Below are 16,738 nucleotides of genomic sequence, written 5' to 3' on the forward strand. Positions count from 1 at the left end.
ACATCTCTCTGTTCCAGGCATTCAAATGAATTTCTGGGAGATTGCACCATGCACCAAGGATGTGTCAACCAAGTGTGTGAGTGGGCTAGCTGCATGGAGAACTTAGGTCGTAGGCTCAGAGTGCTCATACGCTGTGATTGGCTACTACTGTCATGTGACTGCATGGGATGCCTATGACTAGCTGATGTATCTTGCAGCCTATCTCCTCAAACCCTAGCATCAGGACTAATCATAAATCATTGTCACTGCCATTGTACAAGTTTGTTTGCTCGCTCACTCGTATACATTGTGTTGTGCATTACTGTACCAGGAAACAACTGACAAAGAAAACGTTAAAGCAGTGTCAAGATGTAAAAGAGAATACCGTACAGTTAAGCAAACTATACAGTTCATTCAGTGTGACTACCGGTATACATATACGTAGTACATAGCAGAGCGAACAGTGCATGCCTACTATGGGCCAGTGTGTAGAGGGTGTGTGTACAGTATACAGCATGTGTATAATCCCTCTTTCATGGAGGGAAAGTAGAGTAACAGCATCACCTACAGTAGATGGTACAGGACAAAAGCAGGCCATTCTGTATCATCATATCACCATTTGGCCTGTCTGCATTACAGGCTCAAGACGACAGCATCTGCTGGCAAGTACAGTACAGTATAGTACAATATATACAGTAGTATATTTTGTTTATTTACTATACTGTACAGCAGTGGTAACATAAATGAATACAGTTCTGTGGTTGTTTGAATGCAGCTAAGTCTCCCTAGTAACAGTGCTCCGTGTCAGACACATACGTCAGTCTCAGAAATATTCACCAATGCCCGGAAAAATTCCATAAATGTGAGATTTTTTCCAGGCTAAGGGTTCGTCTCAATACCCGAAAATCTCTCGACACGGATATGTTCTCCACCAATTGTTCAGGCTATCGGGATATTACAGTACTGCACACTATATACTGTATGCATCTGTACATATTACAGTGGGGCCTCACTGCTACCAATGTTTAGTGAAATAAATGTCTTAAAGGTATATTTTTGGTGTATTTCTAATAATTTATAGAACAATATATTTTCAGTTCCAAATATTTACAATTACAGGTCCACAGAATTTATTCCACACTCTCCGCAGGTCCGTGAATTTGAAAAGTTTGGTAACCACTGCCATAAATCACTGGACATCTCGTTTTCCAATCATATCCACACACTGTTGCATCCTGGACGTTCATGCCTGTCTTTCACCTCATCCCTCTTCCCCCTCCTTCTTCCTCTCTCTCCCATCTTTTACTCTTTTACTTCTGAATCATACCTATACATTTTCTACCATTTTTTATTTATTTTTTGCTTCCTATTTTCTTAACAAATCTTGTTTAGCTTTACACTTGACAATTTTTTTACTCCCAAACCATCTTATTAATATGTTTTTGTGTTTACTCTAAAATATACATTCAGAATCACTTAAAGATCAACAAAACATTCTCCAAAATATTCTTTAAAGACACGTTCTCAAAATCCCTAACCTTTTCATATTTCCCATTTTATTACCCTATTCTGCCTTCTGCTTTCTATCATTCTTTATTATGGTGGCTGCTAACCTGCTTCCTTGTGTAAGAGCCAAACCAATGGATATAATTCATTGTAAAATGTTTTAAGTACTGCTACTGAGGTTTAACACAAGAAAGTCAGGTAATGATCAGTAACTGGGAGTTTCTAAGGCACATTGTTCATAATTATTAAACAAGAAACGGTGTATGTAATCTATATTTATACAATGATAGTCTTATCGTCCATAAATGTCTGAATGACTATCAGTAATTATGTTGTTGTCTATAATAAAATAGCATATCAGCTGCAATAGTTGGTATATGAGGTAGGGGAAAGGATATTCACTGTATATCCCATTTACTTAACAACTACTTTGGCCTGACATAACAGACTTCAGTCGGGAATCCTTCAATATTACTTGAGGTCAGCTTAGCAATTAGTCATGTACAGGAAATTTTACTAATGATATACTGGAATGAGTTTTCAGTTAATCATCAGTATGGCCCAGCAACATAAAGGATGCAAAAACATAAAGATATTACTGTAGAATTTGCAAATACTGCCTAAATTTACTGTACAGAAGTATTTAGATAAAGGATAAACTCGAAATGGCTACTACACTAATAATTCCAACTGATGTTAATGTGATTATACTAAATACTGTATACTTTTAGCCGGTTTAAATTGAATAATATACCTCAGTAAAACTTTGATATATGCTAAGATGATCTCAAGGGTGGTCATAGCATATGACCCCTAATGGTCCTAACAGGTCTTCGTGGCAGCTAGGTCTCCCTAACGTACCTCTTGGTATTCTCAAACAGTGAGTGGCTACGACGAAAAACAAAAACCTAGAGTTATACATGCAGGTATTTGTGTGACGCTCAGGGATTAGCAGTCATAGAAAATACCAAGTTAACCACCCCATATGCAGATGTTAAATTTTCATCTACACTGATGTGGTGAATTCTATTTCTGACAGCTAAGAATCAGTTGGTATTGTATTAACAAAGTGAATTAAGGAATGAGCCTTGTATACTGTATTCTAGGACTTGTAGTCACTGATTTCGTCACTTTTGTGTTGGGAAGACACCATGCATAAGTGACTAATGGGCTCTTCAAAACTGGGATATGCCTAATCTATTCTTTTCCTAGATCTTATTTTTAAAATAGAGGAAAATTTGTTGACTAAGTTTTTAATATATCTATTTGAGAACTGATGCATCATATGAGTACAAAAAATGTTCATGTTGCAAAAAATATTGTATAGTATACAAAAAAAAGTATATAAATAAATAAATTAACAACCAAATAAACTAATGAAAAACAGGCCTAAAAAAATTATGCTAAACCCTAATGCTATTAAAGTTATCAAATTAAATGCACATTCTCAAAATTTTGGTTGGCTATTTAACCACCATAAGAATATAAGAAAAATTATCAATCTTATATCTTATATATGCAATGACCGATCAATAATATTACCCCAATAACTTATGGATGACAATAGATGCTTCTACAACAGTGAGTTCATCACACAATTTATCCAACTGGCAATATGCTGGGCAGAAATATTCTAACACTGTCAGTCTCTGTACATTACCCCAAATTTATATTACGAATGCAGTACATCTGACGTCATCATGATGCACTCACAAGACCACAGTAAGTTCAACCACCTCTTTACCATGAACCAAGACTGGGGTGTTAATGCATAGTTGGGTGTGGTTTGATTGTACCACAGTTTTGCTTTTTAGTAAAGAAGTGATTACAGTTTTCAGCCAATAAAACATTTAACTAAGTGGTGGAAACTGCTGCATCTATTACAAACATGAAAGGAGGTTAACTAGTCTGTACAGTACATCAACTTTTGTGGTAACCAGGAGCTTGATGACTATGGAGTATCTAATGGTAACCAGGAGCTAGATGACTATGGAGTATCTAATGGTAACCAGGAGCTAGATGACTATGGAGTACCTAATGGTAACCAGGAGCTAGATGACTATGGAGTATCTAATGGTAACCAGGAGCTAGATGACTATGGAGTATCTAATATCAATACTTTATATGAAATTCTACATACTGTATAGTATTTATTGTGATGCTAAATAACTATTCATTTCAAAGACATGTTGGAGCCTTATTCCTTTAGGTTATAATATTCTGTAGGAAATTGAAGTGCTCTCTACTAATAAATAAGAAGGTGGGAATTTAAAGCATTCTTTGCTAAGTTAGTGTAGGAAACCAGTGTGATAAGTGATATTTAGTGAAGAAAATGGTAAAATATTACAATCAGAGCTGAGGGAAGAAATATATTCTGAAATAACTGATTTAAGACAACAACATTACATACAACACAAGATATGCATGCTGGCTCTAAAATTTTGATGACACCAAATATTATACACAATCTCTATTTATCAATAATTATAAACAAACAAACATTTCACCCTATTTGAAAAGTAGCAATCCCATCCTCCCCCCAAAATAGTCTCACTGGAATCCGAATTAATTCTCAAAAATTTCAACACTCATCTGGCTATTAATACAGTACTGTACAGTATATTGTTTCCCGCAGTTAGTACTTGAGATGTGGCTATATATATAGAGGCTTTTTCAAGCACTCCAGCCACTAAAAGCCTCAACACCCTCTAGTGTTACGGATTCTAAAGTAACACCAGTACATGTTCAGGTATACATTGAAGAGCCTGAGCATGCGTAATACTTATTACAAAGTGAGAGATTGTCCAAAACCCTAGTAGGGTGACAAGTGCCAAGAAAGGACGAGGGCGATTCAGTAAAATTTCAATCACTTGTTGGAGATATCTCCAAGCTGTAATGGTTATCACAACAGTTGTTATTGATTTGTGATAAGAAACAAGAATGTGTGGACAAACCCACTCGCTGAAAGACTATTAAGTGTTATACAACTAGACAAAGATCTGGATGTACTGACACAGAGCTTTTGTTCAGATGATAACTAAATCATCTAAATAAGAAAGAACAAGGGGTGTATCAGCAAGCACTTACAAGCAGGATGGTAGGAAAGAAACAACAGATAGGTACAAGCTGAAACAGTATACAATTAAAGACAAAGAATGATAAAGTAGCAGTCAATGAAACACAAAGTATAATTCATAAGAGTGTAGAGCTCCATCAGTTGGTTTAACACTGGATATGAGCCTCCCCCCCCCCTTGAAATATAAATAAATAAATAAATAAAAAGAATCAGGGATAAGCAGTGAATGATTATGACTATGACCAATAATGTTAAATATACTGTACTAAGCAAAATCAATTAAACCCCTGACAGCCACTGTATATCCCCAACCTCAGACATAGATAGTCAATAGAAATTGTTTTTGTTTTTTTAAATAGGGATTAGCCCACCTGGCCACAAATCACCGACCCACATCTAGGCCAGGCAGACGAAAAAAAATTGCACTATAAATAAATAAATAGAAAAAATAAAATAGACCATGAGTGAAAACAATATATATGTTGTGTTGTCAAAATTAGATAAATAACTGAGACCTTGCAATTGCATGTAAATGAGGCAGAAAGTCAGCCAAATCAGTAACCTGGGACTTGATCAAAATTTTTGTCATGTAATACGGCACATTATGCTTCCAATATTTTCCCAGGCGGTAATACCTCCCTGTTTGATAGCTTCCTACTACCTATTACCTCTCAAGGTGCCTATGCAACATCACGTTCATCAGTGAACAGAAACTAGAGTTACGGTTCAGACAAAATATCTGTTTAAATAATACTGGCCTTGACCCCTGACCCTAAACTGGATAGGTAATTTCCTCTCTCAAAAGCAAGGTACAAGTAGAACATTATGTTCATTCATTGGCAAAATGGGAATTTATGTTACATTTCAGACACCATAAGTGGAAATCTGTGTATACGAGTATTCTTCTAACTTTGTAAACAGGTTGACAAACAAGTAGCAATTGATGTTAATCATACTTTTGTGTAGATATACAAAAAGATCTTAGATAAATTATAAAATCAATCATGTATATCACTAATATCTAAGGTATTTATGGCTCAGGAGAACTGGGCCGACCACCTTTAATGCCAAATACTGTACTTGTTAAGCTGTGATTGGTAAATTTAGAACAGCTTGTCAAAACCTCAATTATATTCATGTAAACTTCAATGAGCAAGAGCAAAGCTCAGATTTGCTGATTATTTCAGCTATGTAACTCACCTTTAATGATTGTCACAGAAAGGAGGCTATTTCTTCCAAAAGTCTGTACTGTATAGACAAAAGACAAACATCTTTGGTTCACCACTACCTCTAAGGGGATGCTACTTATTGGTAACCAGTGACAGCATCACTAATTAATTTACAGGGCTTATTGGAGGTGAGGGGTTGCCTATCATACCACCATTTGTAGAAATCATTCTCTCCGTGATTGCCAAGGAAACTACAGAACTGGCAAAAAGTTTCCTAATTAAATTATTGATGGGAATAAATCATTGACTGACTGATCATAGATGATATCAGAGAAGATTTATAAGAACCAAAATCTGATAGAAAAACAATTTATCCTCTCCATATCCCTGGACAGAGAACTTTGTCTTATTAAAAATGAAATATCACAAATCAGAAAATCATATACTGTACCATAGGTGTATCACTGTCCACAAGTACTGCAACCTAACAATATAACAGCCAAAACAACAATAGCACCCCTGACTTCCTTAAGGAGGAGTTCAGACTAAAAGTCCTCTTAGAAGTACTGCACCACTGTACTCATGTACTGGTTACACTAACTATAGTATTTCCACACTAACCTGGCCCATAAGCCATGCCCCTCTTCTATCCTAATAGCCGATTGGTTCATAGAAAATTCAAACTAAATGTGTTCACAATTGGTAAGCAGACCTGTTATTATCTAAAATAGTGTTAAATATCTGGACTATCAAAATGCAAATGATTTCAAGGCATTAGCACTTCAGAGAGAATGTTAGAAAATGTTAAATATTTATAATAAAAGGTCAATATAAATACACGCTTATATACGCGCAGTCTGGGGGGAGGTAAAACGCTCAGGGGGAACCAATCAGCTACTTGTAGCTATATACAGGGGGCAGGGCTTACGGACCAGCTTAGCATGGAAAGGGTATAGTCATGGAGGTCTCTGAGATAGAGGTTACAACTACAGGTTGTACCTCTCTAGTCCGGCAACCTCGGGACCTGACCGGTGCCGAACCATGGAAATTTCCGGATCATGGAAATTCACCCTTTTCCTGGACAGATAGTGACTTGCGCTTACGTTTGCACCACTTTCACTGCTTCGTGGTCTCTTTGAAGACATATTGAAGGGTTAAATGTCGTACAGTAGCTTCTCAAATTACGGAGTTTTTAATTCAATGTTTTTTATTTGGACACAAAAAACCCCACTAAATAATTTAAAATTTTGACGGCGGAAACTCGAATTTCGACGGGTTTGAACGGCCCGCCAAAGTTCAGACGACGTGCACAATCGTGTAAACAGCGTCATTTCTCTTATGTACAAAAGATTCATTATTGTTTATTACTTAATGTCTTTTTTATTGAATTAATGTTTATGTGTGCAAAATGAGCAATACAATTCATTAATAATACGAAGAATATTAAAACACACGAGGAAATGAGACAGCATTGTTTTCGTTGATTACAAAACCGGTGACTGATTGGTTCTACATATAAAACAAGAAAATAAGACCCTGGTTGTAGCTGTAGTAAAATTAATGTAAAAAATTAATATGGTTGTTTTAAGTAATGTTATCTAATGTTAATAAATAGAACAATAAAAGTAGCAAACCATTTATGTTAAAGAAAAAAAGTGAGACTGCGCGTATGTATGTGCGCACATGTGAAAAACATATCGTCATTACTCTACATAAGAATATGAAAGTAACACTTATTTACTGTTCATATATGTTTTAATTAATGTTTCTGATTTTTTTTTTAGAATTAATGTTTGTGTGCAAAATGAACAATACGATTCATTAATAATTCGTGGAATATTAAAACTACACGAGGAGACGAGACGGCTCCCGGCATTGTTTTCGTTACTGTTTACAAAACCAGTGACTGATTGGTTCTACATATAAAACACGAAAATAAGACCCTGGTTGTAGCTGTAGTAAAATTAATGTAAAAATTAATATGGTTGTTTGAAGTAATGTTATTTAATGTTAATAAATGGAACAATATAAGTAGCTAACCATTAATGTTTAAGAAAAAAGTGAGATCGCGTATGTAAGTGCGCACATGTGAAAACATATCGTAATTACTCTACATAAGAATATGAAAGCAACACTTATTTACTGTTCATATACATTGAAGGGTTAAATGTTGTACTCTGTATAAACAAACAGAGAGAGAGAGAGAGAGAGCCGAACAGCCGGATGTAAACAAACCTTAATTTCCCGCGGCTTTGTTGTTTGTTTTTTTTACGGGGATTAGCCCACCCGGGCACAGTTCACTGACCCACATTGGAGCCTGAGGGGCGAAAATGTAATACTCCTGTAATAATAATAATAATAATTCAGATAAGTAAAAAAAAAAAAAAGGCTGGTTATCTACCTATTGAGCAAACTAAAATCGTTCCGGACCACGGGAGTTTCCAGACCATAGAATGCCGGACTAGAGAGGTACAACCTGTATATACTAATCAACAGAATGGACAGGAAGTGGTAGAGTCAGTGAATCTGTAAAACTGAAGCAGAACCCATCAAGCTTGATGACTGTATACTGTACTTCATACATCTAACATGAGGAAAATCTCAATGGCCCATGTGTAAGATTTCAGACAAAAAAATTTTGGTTTTAAAATAAGATGACTAATCCTTCACAACTACTGTATTATAGAAATACCTGCAGCATATTTGTATCCCATCGACTCAGGGGAAATTATACATAAAAATAGAATAATCTTATGGAACAGATATTTCCTATTACCTTCCAAGTGTCAGTAATTTTTTCAAGAGAAAACTAAGAGAAAAAAGCCCTGTTACAGTATAGTAATCTTAGAAACGGTTATTAAGATCTTACCAACGATAGTAGAGTGACTTTGTACCAATATTATAATGGTGTGTAAAAAAAACTATCATTTCTGAGTCTACAAATTTATGTACAAGTATTCAAGTACTGCTGAAATGCAACACATCAACATCCTTTTATGGAAATCTCATAATAATGCACTGCAGATTCAGTGAAGTATTTCATTTGATGCTCAAAATATATGTCATGCTATATAAAAAATCTTATACGGATATTTTCTTTTATGACATAAGCAGCAGTTTCAACCACCAACCTCTGGCAGATAATTTGTTTTAGAGATGCAATATTTAGAATAATTAAGCCCAGTTTACTATTTCCACTGACAGCATAATATCACTGTCATATGGATCAAGATTAAGTGTCAAATATAGACAATACTGTATATACAACAAGCCAAATAGAAATTCATACCTTCGGGGATGTTGTGCGTCACGGTAAACGTCTTGCCGGTGTCTAGGGGAACAGTCCAGTTCACTGGGTCTGGGCTTTTCACCATAACCTGAATAAAATAAATAAATAAAAATAATTACTGTTAATTATTACCATAAATAATTAGATCATTAAACATAAGAGAGAAGAAGAAGCTCAACTGCAAAGAATTTATCTGATATCTGTACACTAGAAAACAAAATTTGTATACTGTATGTTACTTAGTAAATGAAATCTGAAGGATTTATATTCAATTTCATTAGCAGTTAAAACTTATTACTAATTAAGTAAGAAACTTGAATACTGTATAAAGTGTCTGAATGCAAAAGGCACAAACTTATATACAGTACAGCATCATGAATTAGATATAAAATTTGCATTCATAGCATGCCATTCACTTTTTATAGATACTCTATAACTACTGTACTCAGCTAGAGGGAGGACAACACAAAGATAAAAAGGGGAGGAAAGTGAGAGCCAGGTGAGGGTGTGCAGTAAGAGGAAACTGAGGAGAGTAAAGTGAGAGCCAAGTGAGGGTGTAAGAGGAAACTGAGGAGAGTAAAGTGAGAGCCAAGTGAGGGTGTAAGAGGAAACTGAGGAGAGTAAAGTGAGAGCCAGGTGAGGGTGAGTAAAACTGAGATATGATGATCATGAGAAACTGTCAAATGAAAATGAAATGATAAACACACACACATGATGGAGAAAGACATATGACAGGAAGAAACACATAACACATATGACAGGAAGAAACACAACAGGAGGCTACATACATAACAGGAAGTGAGACATAGCAGTAAGAGGGGCATAACAGGAAGTAAGGCATAGCAGTAAGAGGGGCATAGCAGGAAGTAAGGCATCATCAGGAGAGAGTTATAACAGCAGAGGTGGATCCAGGAATATCAAAAGAAGGGGGTCCAAGAAGTTGTTGGTGAGAGAACCTGGCGAACACAGTGAGCCTACCCAGCTAGGAGAGGGTGCTGTAAGCCCCCCAGCAGAATTTTTTTTTCAATCTGACCAACATCATGGGCATTTTGAGGCCATTTTGAAGCCATGTGCACTTGATATTAGGAGATACTCGAGGACAATAGTAACTACTTTTTACTATACAAAAATGCCCGAGTACAATACTGCTTAAAGAAAAAGTATTGGAATTTTCTGATAATAAGGGGGAGTCTGGACCCCAGGACCCCCCTGGATCAACCCCTGAATAGGAAGAGACACACATGCTAGGAAGAGACAGAACAGGAAAAGAGAAGTGATAGGAAAAGACAATTGACAGAGACCATATGACAGGAAGATAAATACAATCTCTAAGAAACATACAGTTTCTAATATTCTTTTAACATAATTAACTCCTGAAATACTGTAACTCATGGCTGAAAAAAATGTATTCTTGCATTTTGATTTGGTAGTAAAAAAATATTGACCACCTCACTTTCCTTTGAACTTATTTTAGGATATACTTTTACTTTATTTTTATCCTCTCCACCACTGATCGGCTCGTTAGCCGATTGGGCGGTCGGTCGCGTCTCTGTTATGCACTGCTGGCAAGTACTGGGCATCAACTGGCTCCTAAATATATCGGAATGGATGTTTATTCTCTAACATCCCTTACACACCTTAAATCAAATCACACATGCACTATAAACATTTATTATATTGATTACATTGATCCATGGTCATCAAATGTCAGCAAAATAGTCCAATGAAGAAAAGTAACAGTCATCCACAGCGCAGTATTTCATGTATACAGTTAATTCAAGGCCTTAATAAGATTTTCAATTTATGGCGCGATAATTAAAACATTCACAAACACTAGCATGCAACCTAAGCTACTTTGTGGCATATTGAAACTGGGTATAAACTACTCTATGTATAAAATTTAAATAGATGAAATATACTTCATCCTTTATGTCAACCTAATCAGATTGTGTTTATATCAGATTGTGTTTATTTCATTGCTATTTGACAATTTTTGCACTGAGACTGGTACTTATTTCTAATATATGACAGACCCTCAAAACCAGACCTCAGAAAATTGGAGACTCTTAAATACTGGACATTTTCTTCCTTGATTTAGGTAAATTTTTTCCCTCGATATGTGAAGTTTTGCTTCCATACAAACTCTGATGAGCTTTTTTTTACTTCTTAAATAACAAAATAAAGAAAACATTATATGCATGCTTTTTTTTGTTAAATCATTAATTACTGTACAGTCTTTTTTATAAGTTAAAAATTGCCAGGGTAGGGGAACATAACTCTGTATCTTGGGTTTGTTTACATCTGACCCTCAGCAACTTATCATGCATGGAGACATTTACAAGTAGAGTTCATAACTAAGTGTAGTAATATCTCTCAATGTTGGAATTCTCTATAACAAAAATAGCTGATCACTAGAATTGAGAATGTGTTCCGGTATCAGGAATATTTGCCGGTCCCACCATGTCGCACGTTACATGTGTATACGGCAATGTAATGATACCATAATTTTTTTCTTCTTGAAGATGGTCATGCAAACGAAATATTCAAATCAAAGCAATTTCCAATAATAAATAATGTAATATTGTGGAGAGGAGTGCTGCCTCAACCCTCAACTTTATTTTCATATTTTTAATACTGTATTATGGTGGTTTGTTTTTTCTTAATTAGTATAATGTTAAAGATACAATATACCGTATCTTACTGTAATTACAATTATTAGACTAAACGCTGTAAATTCATTTTTAAAATAATAATTTTAGATTTATTAATTTCTGTGTTAAGCTAACTCTTCTTTTTTTCAAGAAAACAGCAGGACCATCATCTGTATGCCCTAATATGACACAAGAAGCATCGGGCATAAGTTACCTAGAATCTTTGGTTTCATTTGACCAATTTAAATTTCAAAGGGTACATGAACACAATACAGGTATTTTACTTATACAGTATACATAAATATAAAAAAAAATCAAGGTATTAGGTTAATTATTCAATCAGATGATAGTTAATTATCTATGAACTCTGTCTTACTTCCTGTACACAGACTACTGTATATACAGAAGAGAGGAAAAGAGACTCCCTTGTTGTGTGACGCACAAATAGTGAAGTTTTGTTGGAAATTTGCTAGATGGCTGTGCTAAGGTTTGTCGTCTGACAGCAGACATGTAATGTCTGGGAGATTCAACACACCTACAGTATTTTATAATTCATCTAAATATATGGCTGAATAAGGTAACAATTGACTTCATGAAATGTCTAGCAAGAATAACACATCTGGAAATATCTGATTTTGCTGGAAATCCAATAGATGGCACCACTGTTTGACAGCACATTTTATGCTGTGCTTAGGACAGCTACTTTCCTATCTTACGTATATACTGTAGTGTTTGTGTCTTGCAAATGTCTTCACCCATGAGAAGTTGCTGGAAATCAGATGTAAACTAGCCCTAGATTCAGTGTTACATAAGGTTACCTACAGTAGGTAACTTTCAACTTATAAAAACACTAAATTTAATTATTTTTTATTTAATATATGTACTGTATACAATGATGTTCAAGTTAGTATGTGCAAGCGTGTGGAAGGAAAACTTGAGTCTACTGGTAGGTCAAGGGTATCAGATGGATGACCTAAGACCCAGGAAACATGAAAATCCCAAAAACTAATTTAGTCTTTGTCCCAAGGGTTCCAGATTTGAGGGTGTAAACAGTCCTTGTATTTAAAATTACAGAATTTCTCTAAAACAGAAAAATTTACCAAAAGAATTGTCTGATGCCTTAAAGCAGATTGCATTACCAAGCCACAACATCACTATGCAAACGTGAACTTTCCACTACAAAAGAACAAAAGAGAGTGTAAAAGTCCCGAGAAAACATACCCATTTACCAACCTGATCAGGCGACTTGACCCGGGTCGGTTCGGGTGGTGTTTTTACCACAGGTTCATACTTCTCCGGGTCAAATCGAGGTTCGGGGGTGGATTTCCGTGCAGTTGATTCCTTAACAGCTTCCACAGGTTCTTTAGAACCATCTTTTGGTGCAATATCCTTCAAGATATCCTTAGGTCCATCTTTGGGGAGGATTTCCTTTTCTTTATCCTTCTTGATGTCAGTTTCTTCACCTGTTGAGATACCATATATTATGGCAATGTCCAGAACATGATATATTCCCTGGGGTCATTATGGTGAGTCCAATGCAATAACTGCTATAATTATTCTAGAGTTTGTTGACAAACCAACATGCAATTCTTCTCTACTGAAAGTGCTATATGTCATTCATGGATTAAAATGCACTTAATTTACTATATTTCTTATTATTGCAAAACTTAGACAAATTTATTGTAATTTGCATTTGCAAAAAATTAACTACATTCCAATACGAAAAGTACTTTAACTTAAAAATCATTATAAATAAAAAACAAAGACTAACCTTCACCAATATTAAAATTGTAAATGAAAACTGCAACAACTATAGATAATAAACATAAATGAACACCCAAAAGAACTTGATAAATGCAATCAAAAGATAGAGAGAGAGAGAGTGACTCTAAGAAAGGATAGTACAGTCATGTTCAAAGCAACAAACCAAGCCCACTCACCAAGAGAAAGAGAGAGAGAGAGAGAGTGAGAGAAAGAATGAGAAAAAACACAAAGAGCCACAAACAAACAAGACTGTGTGTGTGTGTGTGTGTGTCTACAACATAAAACATTATGTGCAAACTAAATAGTTTCCAATTACCACATTTCCATCTTACTAGAGAATCGTTCATAAGTAAATGATTAGTTGCACTAATTTCACAGGGGAGAACAATTTATATCAAATTAAAGATTCCAACACATGGGAATGCATTCATAGAAAGCCTTGACATCATCATAATCAAATCATCCATGAACAAATACACTTCAACTCAAGAAATACAAAGATAACTGCACGAGACAAACAATTATTAATTTTCATATCAAGTGAAAATTACATAAGGAAAACCAACTAAAAGGTATAGGATGCCTGTAGCTACCCAAATAATGGGACTGCATTCTCTGACATTGCCAGGGTTGAGGGAAATGTAAAATGGAGATTTGGTTGCATAGATAGCTTAAACTCAGGAGGAAATACATCTGATAAGATCTGTACATGTTCCAACTACTTCACATATTTAAAATCACTTAATGCAATTCAGTAATATAGGATATGAAATTGTACAAAGAAACTTTGTCAGGTAAATGGACTTTCAATCGCAGCTATTAATAAAAGACTTAAAATGTTATCGACCCTATTTCAGTATAATTTTCATATACAGGTTTAAATTCCTGCCATGTTTTCTTTAAATTGTGTAGTAGTTAGTACAATTGGCCTCTCCACTATACATGACAGAATTTATAACTGCATAATGTTAATACTGTATATACTGTAAATAACATAGAAATTTCCCTTTACCCTCTGGCATGGAGCAAAATCAAACAAAGGTTGGGGAACACATGGAAGGCTGAAGGGTAGACAATAAACCAACGCACCTGCGAGCATGGGTCTCTACTCACTACATGACACTCTTTAATCCGACCCTCGTTTATCCGAAACATTTCCATCTGGTAGTTCAGACAATGGGGTAACCTTTGTACAGGTATTCTTTCGATAAAGATACATTGGGTTTGTTTGAAAAATAATGATAATTCAGGGTTTCTCCTCTCCCATCATGCACACTGCTTAGTGGTTTCACTTTTATTCCATGATATGCCTTTGTACTGAAAAGTATATCCCACAGAAGACGAACGTGGTAATCGGATTAACGAAGTGCGGCAGTAAGAAAAAAATTGCTTTCCCACCAATACTACTTACTAAGTTGCATTTTTTTCAATCCTACTTACTAATATGTTTTTTCTCCACTTTGCTCTTGTCCTCACCCTTCTTAGGCGAAGCAGTGGGGTCATGAGGCTTAGCTTTAGAGGCTTTCTTAGGCTCTCTACCCTCATCATGGGAGGAGGGGCGGTGGGGCAAAGCGTCTGTACCCTTGCGACGAGCACTAGTGGAGAGGGACGCTAGAAAAAGAGCATCGTGCCTATGTAATGGACCTGGCAAGCTGCTGGGTGGTGGTTTGTGGTAAGGGAGAGAAGCTACATACATAACAAATGTCTGCAAGTTTGTCTCACAAGATGGCACTAAAATGGGACATGCCTGTGCACTTCTTTTTGAGGTGTTTGATGAAGAACCAAATTATCAAGAAGTTGATTACTTGGATATATTAAATTTATTACCGATAACTTAAAAACTAAAAAAAAAAAAAACTTAAATTACTAAGATGTGGAGAAATGTGTGCATGTTGTATTTTAGGAGTAAAATAAAGAATGTATTTTATGGGATAAATACATAAATTACTCCATGACTTAAAATTTCTAAACCAGCTCAAATCATCAATACTCCTTATACTGTAACTAAATGTATTAGAATCAAGATATGTTTACTCATACTGTATAATAATGTCTCACTTTTGTCAGGTCAGAGTAATGACACACAGTTCATGTTATTCAAGTGTGTGCTGGATTAAGACTTCAGATCTGTGTGTCCAGAACGTCATGAATAATGTATCATAATCAGCAAATATTAACGATAAAGATATTTATATTAATTGCCAAGTAATGTACCGGTATGGTCGAAATTAAAAAAAATTATTTTTCAAATTGACTCTCATGACAAAAAACATAACATGATTTATCATGTCTTTCTAAACAGCAAGTTAAAGTAAAAGTTGCATTACGACATGATTCATTTTAAAAATCATATATGAATCTTGTTGCAAATGGATTATATGATCTTAGGTGCCTTTTGAAGCAACAAATTATAGGCTAACTCATATCTAAACAAACTTAATTTTATACAGTACAGTGCACAGCCAATTCTTGTCAGTATATAACACGACCTCAGGTGTCTTTCACAACACTATGATGGCAGGGTGTTCTCACCACATCTGAATTTTTTTTCTGGTTTACCGGTATCTTATATAACAACTTATATATCAGCCCAGCACACACATTCCCAAACTTTACATTCATATTAGAATGTTCTCCTTTTCATTTCTTGGTATTGTCTTTCTTAACCTGCTTTTACTTGTATTATTTTCTGCTTTCCTTGCTTCTATTGTCTCCTAAATACAGAAAATTAGACAACCCACATTCTCTCATATTCAAATTTATTTGTGCAAACAAGTGGCAACTATTTCATTAACCTTGTAACCTAAACAGTATGCAGAAATTTTTCAAAAGAAATCGAGGCAAATCTTGTGTCCATAATATTTAAAGGCATGAAGATACCCAATGGTATATGCCTAAGGTTAGACTTTCCATGCATCCTCTCAGTGTATGCCTAAGGTTAGACTTTCCATGCATCCTCTCAGTGCAAATAAATGAAAAGTGATATAACTGTTAAGCTGCAGATCCTTAAAACGTCCCATCTAGGTGAATTATTATATAAAAATAAAAATATAACTAATTTACTGTACTTAATACAAGGAGAAGACAATATCTACCAAAATTTTCTAAAGCAACTCCCATTCTTCTCTGAGGGGAAGGGTCTTCTAAACACAACCAATCAGAGGTGGTAACCACTATATCACTGTTATAACAAAATGATGATATAAAACTAAACATTTACAATCTTCCAAATAGTACTTAAGCCTTTAATTTTATGCCAACCTATTTATAGTACAGTGTATTTCTTATACTGTGCCCGTTTTCC

The 16,738-nt window shown here is 35.2% G+C and overlaps 1 protein-coding gene across 16 annotated transcripts in view; it reads right to left on the reverse strand.

Moving 5' to 3' along the window:
- Nucleotides 1-16,738, reverse strand: part of LOC121858501 (titin-like) — a 152,402-nt gene that overhangs the window by 18,946 nt on the left and 116,718 nt on the right. For 10 of the 16 annotated variants that reach the window (XM_042354937.1, XM_042354939.1, XM_042354944.1 and 7 more), the window contains 4 exons: nucleotides 14,875-15,045; nucleotides 12,892-13,133; nucleotides 9,020-9,107; nucleotides 2,347-2,373 (listed from right to left, as the gene is read on the reverse strand). In XM_042354937.1, the coding sequence (XP_042210871.1) occupies nucleotides 2,347-2,373; nucleotides 9,020-9,107; nucleotides 12,892-13,133; nucleotides 14,875-15,045 (528 nt within the window). The remainder of the gene's footprint in view (nucleotides 1-2,346; nucleotides 2,374-9,019; nucleotides 9,108-12,891; nucleotides 13,134-14,874; nucleotides 15,046-16,738) is intronic. The other 6 variants (XM_042354947.1, XM_042354951.1, XM_042354952.1 and 3 more) reach the window with 4 other exon arrangements.

This window comes from Homarus americanus, unplaced genomic scaffold, assembly GCF_018991925.1.
Source record: "Homarus americanus isolate GMGI-L3 unplaced genomic scaffold, GMGI_Hamer_2.0 scaffold5461, whole genome shotgun sequence".
Classification (NCBI taxonomy): Eukaryota; Metazoa; Arthropoda; class Malacostraca; order Decapoda; family Nephropidae; genus Homarus; species Homarus americanus.